Genomic DNA, 26,507 nt, shown 5'->3' on the forward strand with positions numbered 1-26,507 from the left:
CTAAGTGGACAGTTTGATTTCACAGAAGTGTGATTGACTTGGAGTTACATTGTGTTGTTTAAGTGTTCCCTTTATTTCTTTGAGCTGTGTATATATATACAGTGAGGGAAAAAAGTATTTGATCCCCTGATGATTTTGTACGGTTGCCCACTGACAAAGAAATTATCAGTCTATCATTTTAATGTTAGGTTTATTTGAACAGTGATAGACAGAATAACAACAAAAAAATCCAGAAAACCGCATGTCAAAATGTTATGAAATGATTTGCATTTTAATGAGGGAAATAAGTATTTGACCCCTCTGCAAAACATGACTTAGTACTTGGTGGCAAAACCCTTGTTGGCAATCACAGAGGTCAGATGTTTCTTGTAGTTGGCCACCAGGTTTGCACACATCTTTGCAGATCTTCTCCAAGTCATTAAGGTTTCGAGGCTGACGTTTGGCAACTGGAACCTTCAGCTCCCTCCACAGATTTTCTATGGGATTAAGGTCTGGAGACTGGCTAGGCCACTCCAGGACCTTAATGTGCTTCTTCTTGAGCCACTCCTTTGTTGCCTTGGCCGTGTGTTTTGGGTCATTGTCATGCTGGAATACCCATCCACGACCCATTTTCAATGCCCTGGCTGAGGGAAGGAGGTTCTCACCCAAGATTTGACGGTACATGGCCTCGTCCATCGTCCCTTTGATGCGGTGAAGTTGTCCTGTTCCCTTAGCAGAAAAACACCCCCAAAGCATAATGTTTCCACCTCCATGTTTGATGGTGGGGAGGGTGTTCTTGGGGTCATAGGCAGCATTCCTCCTCCTCCAAACGCGGCAAGTTGAGCTGATGCCAAAGAACTCCATTTTGGTCTCATCCGACCACAACACTTTCACCCAGTTGTCCTCAGAATCATTCGGATGTTCATTGGCAAACTTCAGACGGGCATGTATATGTGCTTTCTTGAGCAGGGGGACCTTGCGGGTGCTGCAGGATTTCAGTCCTTCACGGCGTAGTGTGTTACCAATTGTTTTCTTGGTGACTATGGTCCCAGCTGCCTTGAGATCATTGACAAGATCCTCCCGTGTAGTTCTGGGCTGATTCCTCACCGTTCTCATGATCATTGCAACTCCACGAGGTGAGATCTTGCATGGAGCCCCAGGCCGAGGGAGATTGACAGTTCTTTTGTGTTTCTTCCATTTGCGAATAATCGCACCAACTGTTGTCAACTTCTCACCAGGCTGCTTGGCGATGGTCTTGTAGCCCATTCCACCTTGTGTAGGTCTACAATCTTGTCCCTGACATCCTTGGAGAGCTCTTTGGTCTTGGCCATGGTGGAGAGTTTGGAATCTGATTGATTGATTGCTTCTGTGGACAGGTGTGTTTTATACAAGTAACAAGGTGAGATTAGGAGCACTCCCTTTAAGAGTGTGCTCCTAATCTCAGCTCGTTACCTGTATAAAAGACACCTGGGAGCCAGAAATCTTTCTGATTGAGAGGGGTCAAATACTTATTTCCCTCATTAAAATGCAAATCAATTTATAACATTTTTGACATGCGTTTTTCTGGATTTTTTGGTTGTTATTCTGTCTCTCACTGTTCAAATAAACCTACCATTAAAATTATAGACTGATCATTTCTTTGTCAGTGGGCAAACGCACAAAATCAGCAGGGGATCAAATACTTTTTTCCCTAACTGTATATCTCTCTCTCTCTTTATATATATATATCTCTCTCTTTATATATATATATATATCTCTCTTTCTCTCTCTCACTCTCATCCTGGCATTCATTCTTTCTCATAAAACAAGTGAGATTACTCTTCAAACATATAATATTATATTCTGTTTTATATATTCTGTTGTTCAATCATTTGAAAAGAATATAGTCTTCATGATTGAGATCATAGTATAATGTGTCTGTGTGTTATTCAACCCAAACTAACCCTGTCTCTGTTGCATGTCACCACAGTGAACCATTACAGTAAAGCTGTAGGGCATTGTGTCTGTGTGCGACGTTAAAGTGCTCCCTCCTGCAACGCAACTCGTACCAGGCAGGAACCAGAGCTAGGGAGCAGGGACTAGAGCCACAGCCAGGGCCTAATCCCATTAATGAGACTGTGCTAGATTAGGGTCAGTCACAGACTGAGTGAGATTAAGATTAGATTAAAATCACTGCTAAACAACTGCAGTGGACGTCCGTGACAAAACTACAGGCACACAGAGATACAGGGGGAGTATACGGTGGTGGAATGGAGAGAGAGAGAGAGAGAGAGAGAGATAGAGATACAGGGGGAGTATACGGTGGTGGAATGGAGAGAGAGAGAGAGAGAGAGAGAGATAGATAGAGAGAGAGAGATACAGGGGGAGTATACGGTGGTGGAATGGAGAGAGAGATAGAGAGAGATAAAGGGGGAGTATACGGTGGTGTAATGGTTAGAGAGATAGAGAGAGATAAAGGGGGAGTATACGGTGGTGGAATGGAGAGAGAGAGAGATACAGGGGGAGTATACGGTGGTGGAATGGAGAGAGAGATAGAGAGAGATACAGGGGGAGTATACGGTGGTGGAATGGAGAGAGAGATAGAGAGAGATACAGGGGGAGTATACGGTGGTGGAATGGAGAGAGAGATAGAGAGAGATACAGGGGGAGTATACGGTGGTGGAATGGAGAGAGAGATAGAGAGAGATAGAGAGAGATACAGGGGGAGTATACGGTGGTGGAATGGAGAGAGAGATAAAGAGATACAGGGGGAGTATACGGTGGTGGAATGGAGAGAGAGGAAAAAAGGAGATTATATACAGTAAAATAATGCCATGGAATTCTAAGCAAATCTTGTCTGCTAAATTAACTAGTGTAGCCCACAGCCATATGACATAGCCAGATCAGGACCTAACATAAGAACAACTCAGAGTATACTATTCTGTTCTTCTGAAATAGACTACATTCTCTTCATATCATGTTTCCTGTCTAAAATAAAGAATGGATTTATTGTGAAGGTGTAGGCTATATTACATGGATTTATTAGACTTTTAAATATGTAGATGTTCCAAAGGTCTGCATCAGTGGTTTGTAGGCTGTGTGTGGAAGCCAGGAGATGTTAAATGTGTTTGTGTTAATTACGGTCAATTACCATGTGACCAACAGTTATTTGCTTGACAATCACTATCTAACGCAATGTCGTGACCGCCACAGGGCTATGACTGACCCAAACTTAAGGAAAGCTTTGACTATGTACAAACTCAGTGAGCATTGCCTTGCTATTGAGAAAGGCTGCCGAAGGCAGAGAAGACAGGCTATGTGCACACTGCCCACAAAATGAGGTGGAAACTGAGGTGCACTTCCTAACCTCCTGCCAAATGTATGACCATATTAGAGACACATATTTCCCTCAGATTACACAGACCCACAAAGAATTTGAAAACAAAACCAATTTTGATAAAATCCTATATCTATTGGGTGAAATACCACAGTGTGCCATCACAGCAGCAAGATTTGTGACCTGTTGCCTCAAGAAAAGGGCAACACGTGAAGAACAAACACCATTGTAAATATAACCCATATTTATGTTGATTTATTTTCCCTTTTGTAACTACTTGCACATCGTTACAACACTGTATATAGACAAATTGACATTTGAAAACTTTTGTGAGTGTTATGTTTACTGAAAGAGCGCAAGAGAGAGAGTGAGAGAGACAGAGAGCGAAAGAGAGAGAGAGAAAAGAGAGAGAGAGAAAGAGAGAGACAGAGAGAGGGAGAGAGAGAGAAGAAAGAATAAAGAGAGGGATGGGAGGATGGGGAATAGCGAGAGGGATGGGAGGATGGGGAATAGAGAGAGGGATGTGAGGATGGGGAATAGAGAGCAAGATGGGAGGATGGGGAATAGAGAGAGGGATGGGAGTATGGGGAATAGAGAGAGGGATGGGAGGATGGGGAATAGAGAGAGAGATGGGAGGGTGGGGAATAGAGAGGGATGGGAGGATGGGGAATAGAGAGGGATGGGAGGATGGGGAATAGAGAGGGATGGGCGGATGGGAAATAGAGAGCGAGATGGGAGGATGGGGAATAGAGAGAGGGATGGGAGGATGGGGAATAGAGAGAGGGATGGGAGGATGGGGAATAGAGAGAGAGATGGGAGGATGTGGAATAGAGAGAGGGATGGGAGGATGGGGAATAGACAGAGAGATGGGAGGATGTGGAATAGAGAGAGGGATGGGAGGATGGGGAATAGAGAGAGGGATGGGAGGATGTGGAATAGAGAGAGGGATGGGAGTATGGGGAATAGAGAGAGGGATGGGAGGATGTGGAATAGAGAGAGGGATGGCAAAATGGGGAATAGAGAGAGGGATGGGAGGATGGGGAATAGAGAGGGATTGGAGGATGGAGAATAGAGAAATGGGAGGCTGTGAAATAGAGAGCAGGATGGGAGGATGGGGAATAAAGAGGGATTGGAGGATGGGGAATAGAAAAATGGGATGATGTGAAATAGAGAGCAGGATGGGAGAATGGGGAATAAAGACAGGGCTAGTTTTTATTTTTATCAAACATTTATGTAACTAGGCACTCATCAGGGCTAGTTCATCAGAACAGACACTAGGGACTCATCAGGGCTGGTTCATCAGCACAGACACTAGGGACTCACCAGGGCTAGTTCATCAGAGCAGACACTAGGGACTCACCAGGGCTAGTTCATCAGAACAGACACTAGGGACTCACCAGGGCTAGTTCATCAGCACAGACACTAGGGACTCATCAGGGCTCGTTTGTCTGAGCAGACACATGGGACTCATCAGGGCTGGTTCATCAGCACAGACACTAGGGACTCACCAGGGCTGGTTCATCAGAGCAGACACTAGGGACTCACCAGGGCTGGTTCATCAGAGCAGACACTAGGGACTCACCAGGGCTCGTTTGTCTGAGCAGACACATGGGACTCACCAGGGCTGGTTCATCAGAGCAGACACTAGGGACTCACCATTGGAGCAGACACATGGGACTCACCAGGGCTGGTTCATCAGAACAGACACTAGGGACTCACCAGGGCTAGTTCATCAGCACAGACACTAGGGACTCATCAGGGCTGGTTCATCAGAGCAGACACTAGGGACTCACCAGGGCTAGTTCATCAGCACAGACACTAGGGACTCACCAGGGCTAGTTCATCAGCACAGACACTAGGGACTCACCAGGGCTAGTTCATCAGCACAGACACTAGGGACTCACCAGGGCTAGTTCATCAGCACAGACACTAGGGACTCACCAGGGCTAGTTCATCAGCACAGACACTAGGGACTCATCAGGGCTGGTTCATCAGAGCAGACACTAGGGACTCACCAGGGCTGGTTCATCAGAGCAGACACTAGGGACTCACCAGGGCTCGTTTGTCTGAGCAGACACATGGGACTCACCAGGGCTGGTTCATCAGAGCAGACACTAGGGACTCACCAGGGCTCGTTTGTCTGAGCAGACACATGGGACTCACCAGGGCTGGTTCATCAGAGCAGACACTAGGGACTCACCAGGGCTAGTTCATCAGAACAGACACTAGGGACTCACCAGGGCTCGTTTGTCTGAGCAGACACATGGGACTCACCAGGGCTAGTTCATCAGAACAGACACTAGGGACTCACCAGGGCTAGTTCATCAGAGCAGACACTAGGGACTCACCAGGGCTAGTTCATCAGAGCAGACACTAGGGACTCACCAGGGCTAGTTCATCAGCACAGACACTAGGGACTCACCAGGGCTAGTTCATCAGCACAGATACTAGGGACTCACCAGGGCTAGTTCATCAGCACAGACACTAGGGACTCATCAGGGCTAGTTCATCAGCACAGACACTAGGGACTCACCAGGGCTGGTTCATCAGAGCAGACACTAGGGACTCACCAGGGCTAGTTCATCAGCACAGACACTAGGGACTCACCAGGGCTAGTTCATCAGAACAGACACTAGGGACTCACCAGGGCTAGTTCATCAGCACAGACACTAGGGACTCACCAGGGCTGGTTCATCAGAGCAGACACTAGGGACTCACCAGGGCTAGTTCATCAGCACAGACAGTAGGGACTCATCAGGGCTAGTTCATCAGAGCAGACACTAGGGACTCACCAGGGCTAGTTTGTCTGAGCAGACACTAGGGACTCACCAGGGCTAGTTCGTCTGAGCAGACACTAGGGACTCACCAGGGCTAGTTCATCAGAGCAGACACTAGGGACTCACCAGGGCTAGTTCGTCTGAGCAGACACTAGGGACTCACCAGGGCTAGTTTGTCTGAGCAGACACTAGGGACTCACCAGGGCTAGTTTGTCTGAGCAGACACTAGGGACTCACCAGGGCTAGTTTGTCTGAGCAGACACTAGGGACTCACCAGGGCTAGTTTGTCTGAGCAGACACTAGGGCTTAGGGTCCAGTTTGTCAGACTTGAGGCATACGTGGGGGTCCAGACAGACAGAGAGACAGGCAGCCAGATAGGCAACCAGACAGCTAGACAGACAGGCAGCCAGCCAGACAGACAGGCAGCCAGATAGGCAGCCAGACAGATAGGCAGCCAGACAGCTAGACAGACAGGCAGCCAGACAGACAGATAGACAGACAGCCAAACAGGCAGGCAGAAGGCAGAGGTGGACTCACCAGGTCCAGTTTGTCAGACTTGAGGCGTATGTGGGGGTCCAGGGTGATCTTGGGTTTGGCTGCAGACAACACTGTTCTCTGGGTGGGGGCTGAGCCTGCAAGGAGAGAGGACAGACAACTATAGTGTTAAAGTCTGTATTGGAGGGGCTATACGGGGTGGTATAAAACACTGTCCTGTCACCTCTGAGCAGAATATTGTCATGTTCTGTTCATTTCCAGATGATTCTACACTAACACACCACAGACACGGCTGTTTTTACACAATGGTTGTTCTGGTGTTTCCTCTCACAGAGTATCTGTCAATTATTAACTACCGTTGACAACCATAGTCTCAGAGGGAGGGAGAGAGGTGCAACGAGAGAGAGAAAGAGAGAGAGAAAGAGAGATAGGGAGAGAGGTTCAACGAGAGAGAGAAAGAGAGAGAAAGAGAGAGATAGGGAGAGAGGGCGAGGGAGAGAGAAAGAGAGAGAGAGCAAGAGATAGGGAGAGAGGGCGAGGGAGAGAGACAGCGACAGGGACACCGAGTGCTACTATTCATTTAATGGTTTGTCTGTCCCAGTTTGTGTGTGAGTGTGTGTGAGTGTGTGTGGTGTGTGTGTGTGTGAGTGTGTGTGTGGTGTTATGTTAGGGTGACCCCCTGCTGCGGCTGATATTTTCTGATTGCTTTGCCTGCCTCATCCCTCCCTCCCTCCCTCCCTCATCGCTCTCTCGCTCTATCCCTCTCTCCCTCTTTGCTCCCTCGCTCTATCCCTCCCTCATCCCTCCCTCCCTCTCTCCCTCATCGCTCCCTCTCTATCCCTCCCTTCCTTCCTGACTCCATCTCTCTCCCTCCATCCCTCATCCCTACCTCCATGTCCCTCTCTCTCTCTCTCCTCCCTCCCTTCCTTCCTGACTCCATCTCTCTCCCTCCATACCTTTATCCCTCATCCCTACCTCCATGTCCCTCTCTCTCTCTCTCCTCCCTCCCTTCCTTCCTGACTCCATCTCTCTCCCTCCATACCTTTATCCCTCATCCCTACCTCCATGTCCCTCTCTCTCTCTCTCTCTCTCTCCTCCCTCCCTTCTCCCTCTCTCTCCTCCCTCCCTTCTCCCTCTCTCTCTCCTCCCCTATCCAATGAGGGTATTTAGCAACCTCCTGGGTGACAGGTGGGTTTCCATGACAACAGGGAGGGGGCGGGGGTAGTGAACAGCAAACCTGGTTTCAAAAAACAGATAAAGCAACACCTCACGGCACAACGCCTCTCCCCCATGTGACCTACTTGTTGTGTGTATGTACTGACACGTGTAACTGATAGATGCACACACACACTACATGTTAATGTTTTAAATGGATGTAAATTGTAAAGTATTTTGTCTGTAATGTCTTTTTGGTTATGTGTCTGACCCCAGTACGACTAGCTGTCTCCATTGGCGTTGGCTATTAGGTTCCTAGTAAATCTCATCTAAATAATGACAAGCTTACTCGGTTTCCTTTTACCTCCTTTCCCTCCCCTGTGTTCACCTCCTTTCCCTCTACTGTGTTCACCTCCTTTCCCTCTCCTGTGTTCACCTCCTTTCCCTCTCCTGTGTCCACCTCCTTTCCCTCTCCTGTGTCCACCTCCTTTCCCTCTCCTGTGTCCACCTCCTTTCCCTCTCCTGTGTCCACCTCCTTTCCCTCTCCTGTGTCCACCTCCTTTCCCTCTCCTGTGTCCACCTCCTTTCCCTCTCCTGTGTCCACCTCCTTTCCCTCTCCTGTGTTCACCTCCTTTCCCTCTCCTGTGTCCACCTCCTTTCCCTCTCCTGTGTCCACCTCCTTTCCCTCTCCTGTGTCCACCTCCTTTCCCTCTACTGTGTCCACCTCCTTTCCCTCTCCTGTGTCCACCTCCTTTCCCTCTCCTGTGTCCACCTCATTTCCTTCCCTTTTTCTCATCTGTTTATTTCTTTCTTTCTCTCTCTCATCTTTCTCTCCTCCATCTTTCTCTCCTCCTCTTCTTCTGCCCTTATTGAAACACGTTTCATCCCATCACAACGGGAGTGTTTCACTTTGACCTGATACAGCACGTGGTAGCTGTATCAAATCAGGAGTATTACTGCAAACACTACACACACACACACACACACACACACACACACACACACACACACACACACACACACACACACACACACACACACACACACACACACACACACACACACACACACACACACACACACACACACACACCACACACACACAAATATCTGATGATGTTGGATCAGTGATGTTGGATCAGTGATGTTGGATCAGTTAGTGCTTTAGCTTTGTGTCTGTCTGGGCAGTATGTCGACTGCTATAGATTGATTGGTTTGAAATGAATTGATGTGTACTTAGTTTCATTGTCTACTCTGAGACACCTGTCATCATTGACATCTGTCACCGCTGACAACAGCAGTCATCTCCAGCTTAGCCAATCGCATCGCTGGGATGGTGAGTGGTCATGATTACGAGAAAATAGGATTAGAGAAATGGTCACTGGTTGTCCTGACCCCTTGCATTGTGTGGGCTGCCTGGTGAAGGGAACAGTGGATGACTAGGCTGAGTCCCCAAAGGCACTACTTTTGACCAAGGCTCATAGGAATCTGATAAAACATACACTCTTAGAAAAAAGGGTTCCAAAAGGGTTCTTCGGCTGTCCCCATAGGAGAAACCTTTTGGTTTCAGGTAGAACCCTTTTTGGTTCGAAGAAGAACACTTTTGGGTTCCATGTAGAACACTCTGTGGAATGGGTTCTACCTGGAACCAAAAAGGGTTCTTCAAAGGGTTCTACTATGGGGACAACCGAAGAACCCTTTTAAGTTCTAGATAGCAAATGTTGTTTTCTAAGAGTGTAGTAACTTTTCCAAACGGGTGATGATTTAACAAAAGCGCATTCGTGAAAAAAGCACAATCGTTGCACAAATTTACATAAACATCAATGCCTTTCTTAAAATCAATACACAGATGTATATTTTTTTAAACCTGCATATTTAGTTAAAAGAAATTAATGTTAGCAGGCAATATTAACCAGGTGAAATTGTGTCAGTTCTTTTGCAACAGTTTGGGCCGCCTGGCTCCTTGCGAACTAATTTGCCAGAATTTTACATAATTATGACATAACGTTGAAAGTTGTGCAATGAAACAGCAATATTTAGACTTAGGGATGCCACCCGTTCGATGAAATACGAAACGGTTCCATATTTCACTGAAAGAATAAACGTTTTGTTTTCGAAATGATAGTTTCCGGATTTGACCATATTAATGACCAAAGGCTCGTATTTCTGCATTTATTATATTATAATTAAGTCTATGATTTGATATTTGATAGAGCAGTCTGACTGAGTGGTGGTAGGCAACAGCAGGCTCGTAAGCATTCATTCAAACTTTACTGTGTTTTCCAGCAGCTCTTCGCAATGCTTGATCCACAGCGCTGTTTATGACTTCAAGCCTATCAACTCCCGAGATTAGGCTGGCAATACTAAAGTGCCTATAGTAACATCCAATAGTCAAAGGTATATGAAATACAAATCGTATAGAGAGAAATAGTCGACTGTCATAATTCCTATAATAACTACAATCTAAAACTTCTTAACTGGGAATATTGAAGACTCATGTTAAAAGGAACCACTAGCTTTCATATGTTCTCATGTTCTGAGCAAGGAACTTAAACGTTAGCTTTCTTACATGGCACATATTGCACTTTTACTTTCTTCTCCAACACTGTGTTTTTGCATTATTTAAACCAAATTGAACATGTTTCATTATTTATTTGAGACGAAATAGATTTTATTCATGTATTATATTAAGTTAAAATAAAAGTGTTCATTGTTCATTCAGTATTGTTGTAATTGTCATTATTACAAATATATACATACAAATCGGCCGATTAATCGGTATCGGCCATTTTGGTCCTCCAATAATCAGTATCGGTATCGGCGTTGAAAAATCCTAATCGGTCGACCTCTAGTTAATACGGTGCTGGAGGTAACCCTACCCCACAGCAGAACATTCAAATGAAGTGTTAAATGTTCCCATCATATATAACAGCAGAACATTCAAATGAAGTGTTAAATGTTCCCATCATATATAACAGCAGAACAGAAGGGTCTTTCGTAGCACATATTTCACTATGAACTCGTCTCTATATTTTCGTAGTGGTAAGGAATATGACTATGTTAAAATGCCCTGCTGCGTTATCATGCCAGCGTGGTGCTGCTAAAAGACAGAACCCTTAAATCGTCTTTTAGCTGACGGTTACTATGTTACTATGGCAACTCTGCAATATCTAGTTTTTGAAGACGGTGGGATGAGAGGGGAACCCTTAAACAGAGACATTCATATGCTGTTGTTACAGTACACACACACACACACACACACACACACACACACACACACACACACACACACACACACACACACACACACACACACACACACACACACACACACACACACACACACATTCACACACACAGACAACCCAATCTAGAGGAACATGAAAGCTTGTTGGTCTTAATTCCATATATATTTCGAATCTGTTAACCTGCTTTCACCTGTTAACACCTCTCCTATCCTCCTGGCCTCTAGGGCACCCTGCTAAAAATCCTGACACATACACACACACACAAACACAAACATACAGACACACACACACCCCACCCCCAGACACACCCCACTGCGTTGCCAGCCACACTCTGATTAAATCCCAACTCCTTTTTAATCCCCAATCCCTGGTTTTCACTTCACCTCACCACCTTCATTTAGTGAGTGTTAAATAAACACAGTGTGTTTGCCTACGTGCCAGGTGAGACATGGGGGGGGGGAGTCTGAGAATGACCGTTTTTCTAGAGGACATCGAAGGTTCTCTGACAGGCTTTTCTATAACTAGGTCATAGAGGGGGGGAGTAAAAAGAGAGGAGGAAGGGAGAGAGAGAGAGCGAGAGAGGGGTGAGAGAGAGAGAGGTACAATGGATAGGAGGAAGAGAGAGAAAGAGAGAGAGAGAAAGAGAGAGAGAAAAGAGAGAGGGTGAGAGAGAGAGAGGTACAATGGATAGGAGGAAGAGAGAGAAAGAGAGAGAGAGAGAGAGAGAGAGAGAGAGGAAAAGAGAGAGGGTGAGAGAGAGAGAGGTACAATGGATAGGAGGAAGAGAGAGAAAGAGAGAGAGAGAGAGAGAGAGAGAGAGAGAGAGAGAGAGAGAGAGAGAGAGAGAGAGAAAAGAGAGAGGGTGAGAGAGAGACAGAGAGAGAGAGAGAGAGAGAGAGAGAGAGAGAGAGAGAGCGAGAGAAAAGAGAGAGGGTGAGAGAGACAGAGAGGGGTACAATAGAAAATAGGAGTGAGAGAGGAGTAAGGGAAAGGGAAGAACTCAGCTGGGTGAAGTAGTAGAGAAAATATGATATTATAATTGATATTTAATAGTACCTGAAATGTGTATATCTGGAGGGCAGATGTCAGGGGAGGGAGAAGGCAGCGGGGCAGGTTCCCCCGTACGGATCTACACAGAGAAGAGGAGAGGAGGCTGTTGGAATTGTACAACAAATATTAACTCACTGAGCTACAAGAGGCCAAGAGCTAAGTATCAGCCTTCATCTACATTACATCAGACTAGAGCAGAAACCTACAGACCTGTATCAACATTACATCAGACTAGAGCAGAAACCTACAGACCTGTATCAACATTACATCAGACTAGAGCAGAAACCTACAGACCTGTATCAACATTACATCAGACTAGAGCAGTAACCTACAGACCTGTATCAACATTACATCAGACTAGAGCCTTAACCTACAGACCTGTATCAACATTACACCAGACTAGAGCAGAAACCTACAGATCTGAAATCTATCATCCCTGCCCTGAACCAGCGTACAATCGGAGGACTTTATTAATTATTTGATCAAATGTTACTTTATTCAACAGGTATATGATCTAACTACATTTAAGATGTGAAGAGGAAGAATGCTAACCTCGGGTGATGGATACTACTGAGAAAGAGGAGGAGAAGAGGAGGAGAGGAGAAGACTGACCTCTGGTGATCTGACGTGGACTTTTAAGCGTCCGGAGCTGTACCCGTTGCCAACGCTGCGCTGGACACCGTTGTGTAAAGACGTGCTGTTGGGGAACGGACCTTTACCAGGGATGAAAGCGATCTCCACCACCACCTCTTGACTGGAGGGATAGATAGAAGAACATAGAACTTAGCAGTAGAACTTTACAACTTTACAAGTATAGAACTATAAATTATAACTTTACAACTTTAGAAGAATAGAACTATAAATTATAACTTTACAACTTTAGAAGTATAGAACTATAAATGTATAACTTTACAACTATAAAGTAGAACTATAACTTTAGAACTATAAAGTAGAAGTATAACTTTAGAACTATAAAGCATAACTTTAGAACTATAAAGTATAATTTTAGAAGTATAGAACTATAAAGTTATACTTTAGAACTATAAAGTATAACTTTAGAACTATAATGTAGAACTTTAGAACTATAAAGTAGAAGTATAACTTTAGAACTATAAAGTATAACTTTAGAACTATAAAGTATAACTTTAGAAGTATAGAACTATAAAGTATAACTTTAGAACTTTAGAACTATAAAGTATAACTTTAGAACGACAAAGTATAACTTTAGAAGTATAGAACTATAAAGTATAACTTTAGAACTACAAAGTATAACTTTAGAACTGTAGAAGTATAGAACTATAAAGTAGAACTTTAGAACTTTGGAAGTATAGAACTATAAAGTATAACTCTACAACTTCAGAAGTATAAAGTATATTATATCTCACATTTTACTTTTGGTTTCATCTCACAAACTTGCAGTATATACGTTTTTGTACACACCAACACTTCTACCCGCACACAATTCAAACCCCACCCCCACACCATCTGGTATCTCACCTGAATTTGACCTTGTTGACCATGCTCTTAGCCTCCTCGTGGGTCACACCTATCAAGGACTCCTTGTTGATGGCAATGAGCTGATCCCCTGGCCTCAGGCGCCCATCCTGCAAATGGGGGACAGCAGAAAATACGAATTACAAAAACGTGATTCTACATGCAATGTGGACATTTGTTTTTGGCTTTACACACATAAAAACAGACATGAAAACATAATCAGGAGAACCTCATCCTTTAAATAATTTTAAAAAACTATACACAAGTGGTGCTTACAGTGTAACATACAGTTTATCAGTAGACTACAGTGTGTAACATACAGTTCATCAGTAGGCTGATGGGCAGCAGGTAGCCTACTGGTTAGAGCGTTGGGCCAGTAACCGAAAGGTTTGTGGATTGAATCCCCGAGCTGTCAAGGACAAAATCTGTCATTCTGCCCCTGAACAAGGCCGTTAACCCACTGTTCCTAGGCCATCATTGTAAATAAGAATTTGTTCTTAACTGACTTGCATAGTTAAATAAAGGTAAAAAAACAACAACTAGTGTGTAACATACAGACAGAGGAGAGCAGACAGACAGGCCAGGCCAGAGCAGAGCAGACGATGCAGGTGTCCTGTTCTACATGATGCTGCATGTTGGCACAATGTGAGCAGAGGGCAGCTTTTCTAACAGCTAGAAAGGCCAACACATCACATCAGCAGTAATATGAGAATTCTCTCTCCACTGTCATTAACCGTCAGGGACACCCCAAGAGGAGGAGCGGTCTAATGGAATATAGAACCTTCTAGCATCACAATGTCCAGGTTCTATGGAACCTTCTAGAATCACAATGTTTAGATTCTATGGAACATTCTAGAATCACAATGTCCAGGTTCTATGGAACCTTCTAGAATCAGAATGTTTAGGTTCTATGGAACCTTCTAGAATCAGATCACCCAGGTTCTATGGAACTTTCTAAAATCAGAACACCCAGGTTCTATGGAACCTTCTAGAATCAGAACGTTTAAGTTCTATGGAACCTTCTAGAATCAGAACGTTTAGGTTATATGGAACCTTATAGAATCCGAACACCCAGCTTCTATGGAACCTTCTAGAATCAAAATGTTTAGGTTCTATGGAACCTTCTAGCATCAGAATATTTAGGTTCTATGGTACTTCTAGAATCAGAACACCCAGGTTCTATGGAACCTTCTAGAATCAGAATGTTTAGGTTCTATGGAACCTTATAAAATCACAGCATCCGGGTTATATGGAACCTTCTAGAATCAGAACACCCAGGTTATATGGAACCTTATAGAAACAGAATGTTTAGGTTCTATGGAACCTTCTAGAATCACAACGTCCAGGATCTATGGAACCTTCTAGAATCAGAATGTTTAGATTCTATGGAACCTTCCAGAATCGGAACATTTAGGTTCTATGGAACCTTCTAGAATCACAACGTCCAGGATCTATGGAACCTTCTAGAATCAGAACACCCAGGTTCTATGGAACCTTCTAGAATCACAACATCCAGGTTCTATGGAACCTTCTAGCATCAGAACATTTAGGTTCTATGGTACTTCTAGAATCAGAACACCCAGGTTCTATGGAACCTTCTAGAATTTGAATGTTTAGGTTCTATGGAACCTTCTAGAATCAGAACGCTTAGGTTCTATGGAACCTTCTAGAATCTGAACACCCAGGTTCTATGGAACCTTCTAGAATCAGAACATTTAGGTTATATGGTACTTCTAGAATCAGAACACCCAGGTTCTATGGAACCTTCTAAAATCAGAATGTTTAGGTTCTATGGAACCTTCTGGAATCAGAATGTTTAGGTTCTATGGAAACGTCTAGAATCAGAGCACCTAGGTACTATGGAACCTTCTAGCATCACAATGTCCAGGTTCTATGGAACCTTCTAGAATCAGAACACCCAGGTTCTATGGAACCTTCTAGAATCAGAACGTTTAGGTTCTATGGAACCTTCTAGCATCAGAACATTTAGGTACTATGGTACTTCCAGAATCAGAACACCCAGGTTCTATGGAACCTTCTAGAATCTGAATGTTTAGGTGCTATGGAACCTTCTAGAATCACAACATTCAGGTTCTATGGAACCTTCTAGAATCAGAATGTTTAGGTGCTATGGAACCTTCTAGAATCACAGCATCCAGGTTCTATGGAACCTTCTAGAATCAGAACACCCAGGTTATATGGAACCTTCTAGAATCAGAATGTTTAGATTCTATGGAACCTTATGGAATCAGAACGTTTAGGTTCTATGGAACCTTCATGAATCAGAACACCCAGGTTCTATGGAACCTTCTAGAATCTGAATGTTTAGGTGCTATGGAACCTTCTAGAATCACAACATTCAGGTTCTATGGAACCTTCTAGCATCACAATGTCCAGGTTCTATGGAATCTTCTAGAATCAGAACACCCAGGTTCTATGGAACCTTCTAGAATCAGAACGTTTAGGTTCTATGGAACCTTCTAGCATCAGAACATTTAGGTACTATGGTACTTCCAGAATCAGAACACCCAGGTTCTATGGAACCTTCTAGAATCTGAATGTTTAGGTGCTATGGAACCTTCTAGAATCACAACATTCAGGTTCTATGGAACCTTCTAGAATCAGAATGTTTAGGTGCTATGGAACCTTATGGAATCAGAACGTTTAGGTTCAATGGAACCTTCTAGAATCAGAACACCCAGGTTCTATGGATCCTTCTAGAATCTGAATGTTTAGGTGCTATGGAACCTTCTAGAATCATAACATTCAGGAAAACATAACTGAAAAATCTAAGTCAGAGCAGAGAGCCTCTGATCCTTCTACATCCCATTACATGGCTTTGGAAAATATACATGACACACAAGATTAAGAGACCAGCAGGATAGAGACAGGATTGGGATGAGAAGAGGGTGGGCCGTTTCCATACAAGAGAACATTTCTATGACTGTCATACCACCAACCAAGAGTTACATGACACACACACACACACACACACACACACACACACACACACACACACACACACACACACACACACACATGCACACACACACATGCACACACACACATGCACACACACACTCTCACACACACTCACACACACACTCACACACACACACACACACACACACACACACACACACACACACACACACACACACACACACACACACACACACACACACCTGGTTTTACTCCAAGAGAGAAAGCTCATCTGAGCTACTCTCACATCGTGTACTGTAGGACTTTAAAACGAGGCAGACATTGTGTTGGAGTTATTTTTAGGATGCTTAGATTGTGGATGATTCATTAGCTGAGGAAATGAGCTGCTGTATGTTTTACTGTTTGATGACTAGGATTTGGTTAAACAGCCTCTTAGGAGTCACTACATTTAACATCATGTATCCTGTTGTTTTACAGTATTTCACAAGGACACCGCTAACAGTAGCTAAGCCTTATCCCATTCTGGGGGAATGTTGACAGTTGAAAAGGGATTTTACTTGCTTGCACATGTACTTTCCCAGCAGCATACCACCCTACATCCTACTGCTGGCTTGCGTCTAAAGCTAAGCAGGGTTGGTCCTGGATGGGAGACCTGATGCTGCTGGAAGTGGTGTTGGAGGGCCAGTAGGAAGCACTCTTTCCTCTGGTTCCCCCAAAAATATCTCAATACCCCAGGGCAGTGATTGGGGACATTGCCCTGTGTAGGGTGCTGTCTTTCAGATGGGACGTTAAACTGGTGTCCTGACTCTCTGTGGTCACTAAAGATACCAGTATTGTAAGAGTAGGGGTGTTAACCCCAGTGTCCTGGTTAAATTCCCAATCTGGTCCTCATACCATCATGGCCACCTAATCATCCCCAGCTTCCAATTGGCTCATTCATCCCCCTCCTCTACCCTGTAACTACTCCCCAGGTCATTGCTGTGAATGAGAATGTGTTCTCAGTCAACTTACCTGGTAAAGTAAGGGATAAAAAATAAGTACTGACACTTACTTCACTACAGTGGTTAGCTAAACACTGAGGTAGCTGGTCTTGGACCAGAGGTTGCCTGGGTATGTGAGCTAAACACTGAGGTAGCTGGTCCTGGATCAGTGGTTGCCTGGGTATGTGAGCTAAACACTGAGGTAGCTGGTCCTGGATCAGTGGTTGCTTGTTGCTTGGGTATGTGAGCTAAACACTGAGGTAGCTGGTCCTGGATCAGTGGTTGCCTGGGTATGTGAGCTAAACACTGAGGTAGCTGGTCTTGGATCAGTGGTTGCTTGTTGCCTGGGTATGTGAGCTAAACACTGAGGTAGCTGGTCCTGGATCAGTGGTTGCCTGGGTATGTGAGCAAAACACTGAGGTAGCTGGTCCTGGATCAGTGGTTGCTTGATGCCTGGGTATGTGAGCTAACCACTAAGGTAGCTGGTCCTGGATCAGTGGTTGTTGTCTGGGTATGTGAGCTAACCACTGAGGTAGCTGGTCCTGGATCAGTGGTTGTCTGGGTATGTGAGTTAAACACTGAGGTAGCTGGTCCCGGACCAGTGTACCAACAGATCTGGTACCAGGCTAACTGAATATTAGTAGAAGTATATTCAGTTTATTGTATCTCATACACCTGATGGTGAGAATGTGAGATAGCAACACCCTACTGTTCTGTTCTGTGAAACAGCTCTGGGGTCTGCTGTGGCTGTGTGCTCTGTGGCTCTGGGCCTGCCATGGCTGTGTTCTCTGTGGTTCTGGGCCTGCCGTGGCTGTGTGATTCTGGGCCTGCCGTGGCTGTGTGATTCTGGGCCTGCCGTGTCTGTGTGCTGTGTGGTTCTGGGCCTGCCAAGGCTGTGTGCTGTGTGGTTCTGGGCCTGCCAAGGCTGTGTGCTGTGTGGTTCTGGGCCTGCCGTGGCTGTGTGCTGTGTGCTCTGTGCTTTGCCACCACTGTGTCATGGTTAGGAAGCTATCTGGCTCTGTATAGTGTTTCCCAACCCTGGTCCTCCAGTACCCCAACAGTACAGTTTAGTTGTCCTCCAGTACCCCAACAGTACAGTTTAGTTGTATCCCTGGTCCTCCAGTACCCCAACAGTACAGTTTAGTTGTATCCCTGGTCCTCCAGTACCCCAACAGTACAGTTTAGTTGTATCCCTGGTCCTCCAGTACCCCAACAGTACAGTTTAGTTGTATCCCTGGTCCTCCAGTACCCCAACAGTACAGTTTAGTTGTATCCCTGGTCCTCCAGTACCCCAACAGTACAGTTTAGTTGTATCCCTGCTCCTCCAGTACCCCAACAGTACAGTTTAGTTGTATCCCTGGTCCTCCAGTACCCCAACAGTACAGTTTAGTTGTATCCCTGCTCCTCCAGTACCCCAACAGTACAGTTTAGTTGTATCCCTGGTCCTCCAGTACCCCAACAGTACAGTTTAGTTGTATCCCTGGTCCTCCAGTACCCCAACAGTACAGTTTAGTTGTATCCCTGGTCCTCCAGTACCCCAACAGTACAGTTTAGTTGTATCCCTGGACAAACACACCTCATTCAACTCATCGAGGCTTGATGATTAGTTGACCAGTTGAATCAGGTGTGCTTGTCCAGGGTTACAATAACAATGTGTTCTGTTGGTGATGCTGGAGGACCAGGGTTGGGCTGTTGGTGGTACTGGAGGACCAGGGTTGGGCTGTTGGTGGTACTGGAGGACCAGGGTTGGGCTGTTGGTGGTACTGGAGGACCAGGGTTGGGCTGTTGGTGGTACGGGAGGACCAGGGATGGGCTGTTGGTGGTACGGGAGGACCAGAGTTGGGCTGTTGGTGGTACTGGAGGACCAGGGTTGGGCTGTTGGTGGTACGGGAGGACCAGGGTTGGGCTGTTGGTGGTACGGGAGGACCAGGGTTGGGCTGTTGGTGATACTGGAGGACCAGGGTTGGGCTGTTGGTGATACTGGAGAACCAGGGTTGGGCTGTTGGTGGTACTGGAGGACCAGGGTTGGGCTGTTGGTGGTACTGGAGGACCAGGGTTGGGCTGTTGGTGATACTGGAGGACCAGGTTTGGGCTGTTGGTGGTACTGGAGGACCAGGGTTGGGCTGTTGGTGGTACGGGAGGACCAGGGTTGGGCTGTTGGTGGTACTGGAGGACCAGGGTTGGGCTGTTGGTGGTACTGGAGGACCAGGGTTGGGCTGTTGGTGGTACGGGAGGACCAGGGATGGGCTGTTGGTGGTACGGGAGGACCAGGGTTGGGCTGTTGGTGATACTGGAGGACCAGAGTTGGGCTGTTGGTGGTACTGGAGGACCAGGGTTGGGCTGTTGGTGGTACGGGAGGACCAGGGTTGGGCTGTTGGTGATACTGGAGGACCAGGGTTGGGCTGTTGGTGATACTGGAGAACCAGGGTTGGGCTGTTGGTGGTACTGGAGGACCAGGGTTGGGCTGTTGGTGGTACTGGAGGACCAGGGTTGGGCTGTTGGTGATACTGGAGGACCAGGTTTGGGCTGTTGGTGGTACTGGAGGACCAGGGTTGGGCTGTTGGTGGTATGGGAGGACCAGGGTTGGGCTGTTGGTGGTACTGGAGGACCAGGGTTGGAAAACACTGATATAGAACAAAGATATCAGTTGCAGCACTATGTATGTATGTATATGTATGTACAGTTGAAGTCGGAAGTTTACATACACCTTAGCCAAATACATTTAAACTCTGTTTTTCACAATTCCTGACATTTAATCCTAGTAAATATTCCCTGTCTAAGGTCAGTTAGGATCACCACTTTATGTTAAGAATGTGAAATGTCAGAATAATAGTAGAAAATGATTTATTTCAGCCTTTATTTCTTTCATCACATTCCCAGTCTGTCAGAAGTTTACATACACTCAATTAGTATTTGGTAGCATTGCCTTTAAATTGTTTAACTTGGGTCAAACGTTTCGGGTAGCCTTCCACAAGCTTCCCACAATAAGTTGGGTGAATTTTGACCCATTCCTCCTGACGGAGCTGGTGTAACTGAGTCAGGTTTGTAGGCCTCCTTGCTCGCACACGCTTTTTCAGTTCTGCCCACAAATCTTTTATTGGATTAAGGTCAGGGCTTTGTGATGGCCACTCCAATACCTTGACTTTGTTGTCCTTAAGCCATCTTGCCACAACTTTGGAAGTAATCAAATCAAATCAAATGGTATTGGTCCAATACACATGGTTAGCAGATGTTAATGCGAGTGTAACGAAATGCTTGTAGTATGCTTGGGGTCATTGTCCATTTGGAAGACCCATTTGCGACCAAGCTTTAACTTCCTAACTGATGTCTTGAGATGTTGCTTCAATATATCCACATAATTTTCCTCCCTCATGATGCCATCTATTTTGTGAAGTGCACCAGTCCCTCCTGCAGCAAAGTACCCCCACAACATGATGCTGCCACCCCCGTGTTTCACGGTTGGGATGGTGCTCTTCGGCTTGCAAGTCTCCCCCTTTTTCCTCCAAACATAACGGTGGTCATTATGGCCAAACTTCTATATTTGTTTCATCAGACCAGAGGACATTTCTCCAAAAAGTACAATCTTTGTCCGCATGTGCAGTTGCAAACCGTAGTCTGGCTTTTTTATGGCGGTTTTGGAGCAGTGGCTTCTTCCTTGTTGAGAGGCCTTTCATATTTATGTCGATATAGGACTCGTTTTACTGTGGATATAGATACTTTTGTACCTGTTTCCTCCAGAATCTTCACAGGGTCCTTTGCTGTTGTTCTGGGATTGATTTGCACTTTTTGCATCAAAGTACGTTCATCTCAAGGAAACAGAACACGTCTCCTTCCTGAGCGGTATGATGGCTGCGTGGTCCCATGGTGTTTATACTTGCGTACTATTGTTTGTACAGATGAACGTGGTACCTTCAGGTGTTTGGAAATTTCTCCCAAGGATGAACCAGACTTGTGGAGGTCTACAATGTTTTTTCTGAGGTCTTGGCTGATTTCTTTAGATTTTCCCATGATGTCAAGCAAAGAGGCACTGAGTTTGAAGGTAGGCCTAGAAATACATCCACAGATACACCTCCAATTGACTGAAATGATGTCAATTTGCCTATCAAAAGCTTCTAAAGCCATGACATAATTTTCTGGAATTTTCAAAGCTGTTTAAAGGCACAGTCAACTTAGTGTATGTAAACTTCTGATCCACTGGAATTGTGACACAGTGAATTATAAGTGAAATCATATGTCTGTAAAGAATTGCTGTAAAAATGACTTGTGTCAAGCACAAAGTAGATGTCCTAACCGACTTGCCCAAACTATAGTTTGTTAACAATAAATTTGTGGAGTGGTTGAAAAAACAGTTTTAATGTCTCCAACCTAAGTGTATGTAAACTTCCGACTTCAACTGTATATATCTATTTCTCTATGTCTCCATCTCTCTATTTACAGTAATTATTCAGTGTCCTCAGTAATTATTGGGACAGTGAAGCATGTTTTCTTCTTATGGCTCTATACTTCAAAAGTTTGGATTTGAAATCAAACAATGACTATGAGGTTAAAATGCAGACTGTCAGCTTTAATTTGAGGGTATTTTAATCCATATCGGGTGAACTGTTTAGAAATGACAGCATTTTCTGTACATAGTCACCCCATCTATCACACTGCAGGTGAAAGGTGCAGCATGGACAACCCATCCTGCCCCCTCCATTAGTGTCAGCTTTCCAGAGAGGTTTGTAATATGGACAACCCTCATCTATTCCCTCACACCCTGCCCTCCCCATCCTACCCCTCTCCTCTCACCTTTTCCTATCAGTGTCATATTTCTGGGAGTGGGCAGATGGGGGACAGGACAGGAAGTGCTGTGGGGGTGGTAGAGGCTAGATGGTAGGGAGATAGAGGTCAGGGAGTACTGTGGGGTGGTAGAGGCTAGATGGTAGGGAGGTAGAGGTCAGGGGGACAGGAAGTACTGTGGGGGTAGTAGAGGCTAGATGGTAGGAAAGTAGAGGTCAGGACAGGGAGTGCTGTGGGGATGGTAGAGGCTAGATGGTAGGGAGATAGAGGTCAGGGAGTGCTGTGGGGTGGTAGAGGCTAGATGGTAGGGAGGTAGAGGTCAGGGGGACAGGAAGTACTGTGGGGGTAGTAGAGGCTAGATGGTAGGAAGGTAGAGGTCAGGGGGACAGGCAGTACTGTGGGGGTAGTAGAGGCTAGATGGTAGGAAGGTAGAGATCAGGGAGTGCTGTGGGGGTGGTAGAAGCTAGATGGTAGAGAGGTAGAGGTCAGGGAGTGCTAGAGACTAGATGGTAGGGAGGTAGAGGTCAGGGGAACAGGGAGTGCTGTGGGGGTAGTAGAGGCTAGATGGTAGGAAGGTAGAGGACAGGGAGTGCTGTGGAGGTGGTAGAGGCTAGATGGTAGAGAGGTAGAAGTCAGGGAGTGCTGTGGGGGTGGTAGAGGCTAGATGGTAGGGAGGTAGAGGTCAGGGAGTACTGTGGAGGTGGTAGAGGCTAGATGGTAGAGAGGTAGAAGTCAGGGAGTGCTGTGGAGGTGGTAGAAGCTAGATGGTAGAGGTCAGGGAGTGCTGTGGGATGGTAGAGTCTAGATGGTAAAGAGGTAGAGGCCAGGGGAACAGGGAGTGCTGTGGGGGTGGTAGAGGCTAGATGGTAGGAAGGTAGAGATCAGGGGGGCAGGGTGTGCTGTGGGGGTGGTAGAGGCTAGATGGTAGGAAGGTAGAGATCAGGGGGGCAGGGTGTGCTGTGGGGGTGGTAGAGGCTAGATGGTAGGAAGGTAGAGATCAGGGGAACAGGGTGTGCTGTGGGGGTGGTAGAGGCTAGATGGTAGGAAGGTAGAGATCAGGGGAACAGGGTGTGCTGTGGGGGTGGTAGAGGCTAGATGGTAGGAAGGTAGAGATCAGGGGAACAGGGTGTGCTGTGGGGGTGGTAGAGGCTAGATGGTAGGAAGGTAGAGGTCAGGGGGACAGGGTGTGCTGTGGGATGGTAGAGTCTAGATGGTAAAGAGGTAGAGGCCAGGGGAACAGGGAGTGCTGTGGGGGTGGTAGAGGCTAGATGGTAAAGAGGTAGAGGCCAGGGGAACAGGGAGTGCTGTGGAGGTGGTAGAAGCTAGATGGTAGAGGTCAGGGAGTGCTGTGGGATGGTAGAGTCTAGATGGTAAAGAGGTAGAGGTCAGGGGAACAGGGAGTGCTGTGGGGGTGGTAGAGGCTAGATGGTAGGAAGGTAGAGATCAGGGGGACAGGGTGTGCTGTGGGATGGTAGAGTCTAGATGGTAAAGAGGTAGAGGCCAGGGGAACAGGGAGTGCTGTGGGGGTGGTAGAGGCTAGATGGTAGGAAGGTAGAGGACAGGGGAACAGGGAGTGCTGTGGGGGTGGTAGAGGCTAGATGGTAGGAAGGTAGAGGTCAGGGGGGCAGGGTGTGCTGTGGGGGTGGTAGAGGCTAGATGGTAGGAAGGTAGAGATCAGGGGGACAGGGAGTACTGTGGGGGTGATAGAGGCTAGATAGTAGGGAGGTAGAGGACAGGGGGGACAGGGTGTGCTGTGGGGGTGATAGAGGCTAGATAGTAGGAAGGTAGAGGTCAGGGGGACAGGGAGTACTGTGGGGGTGATAGAGGCTAGATAGTAGGGAGGTAGAGGACAGGGGGACAGGGTGTGCTGTGGGGGTGATAGAGGCTAGATAGTAGGAAGGTAGAGGTCAGGGGGACAGGGAGTACTGTGGGGGTGATAGAGGCTAGATAGTAGGAAGGTAGAGGTCAGGGGGACAGGGTGTGCTGTGGGGGTGGTAGAGGCTAGATGGTAGGAAGGTAGAGATCAGGGGGGCAGGGTGTGCTGTGGGGGTGGTAGAGGCTAGATAGTAGGAAGGTAGAGATCAGGGGAACAGGGAGTGCTGTGGGGGTGGTAGAGGCTAGATGGTAGGAAGGTAGAGATCAGGGGGGCAGGGTGTGCTGTGGGGGTGGTAGAGGCTAGATGGTAGGAAGGTAGAGATCAGGGGGGCAGGGTGTGCTGTGGGGGTGGTAGAGGCTAGATGGTAGGAAGGTAGAGGTCAGGGGGACAGGGAGTGCTGTGGGGGTGGTAGAGGCTAGATGGTAGGAAGGTAGAGATCAGGGGAACAGGGAGTGCTGTGGGGGTGGTAGAGGCTAGATGGTAGGAAGGTAGAGGTCAGGGGGACAGGGTGTGCTGTGGGGGTGGTAGAGGCTAGATGGTAGGAAGGTAGAGGTCAGGGGGGCAGGGTGTGCTGTGGGGGTGGTAGAGGCTAGATGGTAGGAAGGTAGAGATCAGGGGGGCAGGGTGTGCTGTGGGGGTGGTAGAGGCTAGATGGTAGGAAGGTAGAGGCCAGGGGAACAGGGAGTGCTGTGGGGGTGGTAGAGGCTAGATGGTAGGAAGGTAGAGGACAGGGGAACAGGGAGTGCTGTGGGGGTGGTAGAGGCTAGATGGTAGGAAGGTAGAGGTCAGGGGAACAGGGAGTGCTGTGGGGGTGGTAGAGGCTAGATGGTAGGAAGGTAGAGGTCAGGGGGACAGGGGTGTGCTGTGGGGGTGGTAGAGGCTAGATGGTAGGAAGGTAGAGGTCAGGGGGACAGGGAGTGCTGTGGGGGTGGTAGAGGCTAGATGGTAGGAAGGTAGAGGTCAGGGGGACAGGGTGTGCTGTGGGGGTGGTAGAGGCTAGATGGTAAAGAGGTAGAGGCCAGGGGAACAGGGAGTGCTGTGGGGGTGGTAGAGGCTAGATAGTAGGGAGGTAGAGGACAGGGGAACAGGGAGTGCTGTGGGATGGTAGAGTCTAGATGGTAAAGAGGTAGAGGCCAGGGGAACAGGGAGTGCTGTGGGGGTGGTAGAGGCTAGATGGTAGGAAGGTAGAGGTCAGGGGAACAGGGAGTGCTGTGGGGGTGGTAGAGGCTAGATGGTAGGAAGGTAGAGGTCAGGGGAACAGGGAGTGCTGTGGGGGTGGTAGAGGCTAGATAGTAGGGAGGTAGAGGACAGGGGAACAGGGAGTACTGTGGGAGTGGTAGAGGCTAGATGGTAGGGAGGTAGAGGACAGGGGAACAGGGTGTGCTGTGGGGGTGGTAGAGGCTAGATGGTAGGAAGGTAGAGGTCAGGGAGTACTGTGGGGTGGTAGAGGCTAGATGGTAGGAAGGTAGAGGACAGGGGAACAGGGAGTACTGTGGGGGTGGTAGAGGCTAGATAGTAGGGAGGTAGAGGACAGGGGAACAGGGAGTACTGTGGAGGTGGTAGAGGCTAGATGGTAGGAAGGTAGAGGTCAGGGGAACAGGGAGTGCTGTGGGGGTGGTAGAGGCTAGATAGTAGGGAGGTAGAGGACAGGGGAACAGGGAGTACTGTGGGGTGGTAGAGGCTAGATGGTAGGAAGGTAGAGGTCAGGGGAACAGGGAGTGCTGTGGGAGTGGTAGAGGCTAGATGGTAGGAAGGTAGAGGTCAGGGGGACAGGGTGTGCTGTGGGGGTGGTAGAGGCTAGATGGTAGGAAGGTAGAGGTCAGGGGAACAGGGAGTGCTGTGGGAGTGGTAGAGGCTAGATGGTAGGAAGGTAGAGGTCAGGGGGACAGGGTGTGCTGTGTGGGTGGTAGAGGCTAGATGGTAGGGAGGTAGAGGTCAGGGGAACAGGGAGTGCTGTGGGGTGATAGAGGCTAGATGGTAGGGAGGTAGAGGACAGGGGAACAGGGAGTGCTGTGGGGGTGGTAGAGGCTAGATGGTAGGAAGGTAGAGGTCAGGGGGACAGGGAGTGCTGTGGGGTGATAGAGGCTAGATGGTAGGAAGGTAGAGGACAGGGGAACAGGGAGTGCTGTGGGGGTGGTAGAGGCTAGATGGTAGGAAGGTAGAGGTCAGGGGGACAGGGAGTGCTGTGGGGGTGGTAGAGGCTAGATGGTAGGGAGGTAGAGGTCAGGGGAACAGGGAGTGCTGTGGGGTGATAGAGGCTAGATGGTAGGGAGGTAGAGGACAGGGGAACAGGGAGTGCTGTGGGGGTGGTAGAGGCTAGATGGTAGGAAGGTAGAGGTCAGGGGGACAGGGAGTGCTGTGGGGTGATAGAGGCTAGATGGTAGGAAGGTAGAGGACAGGGGAACAGGGAGTGCT

At 47.2% G+C, this 26,507-nt stretch overlaps 1 protein-coding gene across 6 annotated transcripts in view; it reads right to left on the reverse strand.

The window, feature by feature from the left end:
* LOC106602015 (syntaxin-binding protein 4) overlaps positions 1 to 26,507 on the reverse strand; it is a 175,681-nt gene that overhangs the window by 29,904 nt on the left and 119,270 nt on the right. For all 6 annotated transcript variants that reach the window (XM_045715827.1, XM_045715825.1, XM_045715824.1 and 3 more), the window contains 4 exons: positions 13,518 to 13,624; positions 12,633 to 12,774; positions 12,027 to 12,099; positions 6,610 to 6,704 (listed from right to left, as the gene is read on the reverse strand). In XM_045715827.1, coding sequence (XP_045571783.1) covers positions 6,610 to 6,704; positions 12,027 to 12,099; positions 12,633 to 12,774; positions 13,518 to 13,624 — 417 coding nt within the window. The remainder of the gene's footprint in view (positions 1 to 6,609; positions 6,705 to 12,026; positions 12,100 to 12,632; positions 12,775 to 13,517; positions 13,625 to 26,507) is intronic.

This window comes from Salmo salar, chromosome ssa03 (genome assembly GCF_905237065.1).
Source record: "Salmo salar chromosome ssa03, Ssal_v3.1, whole genome shotgun sequence".
In the NCBI taxonomy this organism is placed as follows: domain Eukaryota; kingdom Metazoa; phylum Chordata; class Actinopteri; order Salmoniformes; family Salmonidae; genus Salmo; species Salmo salar.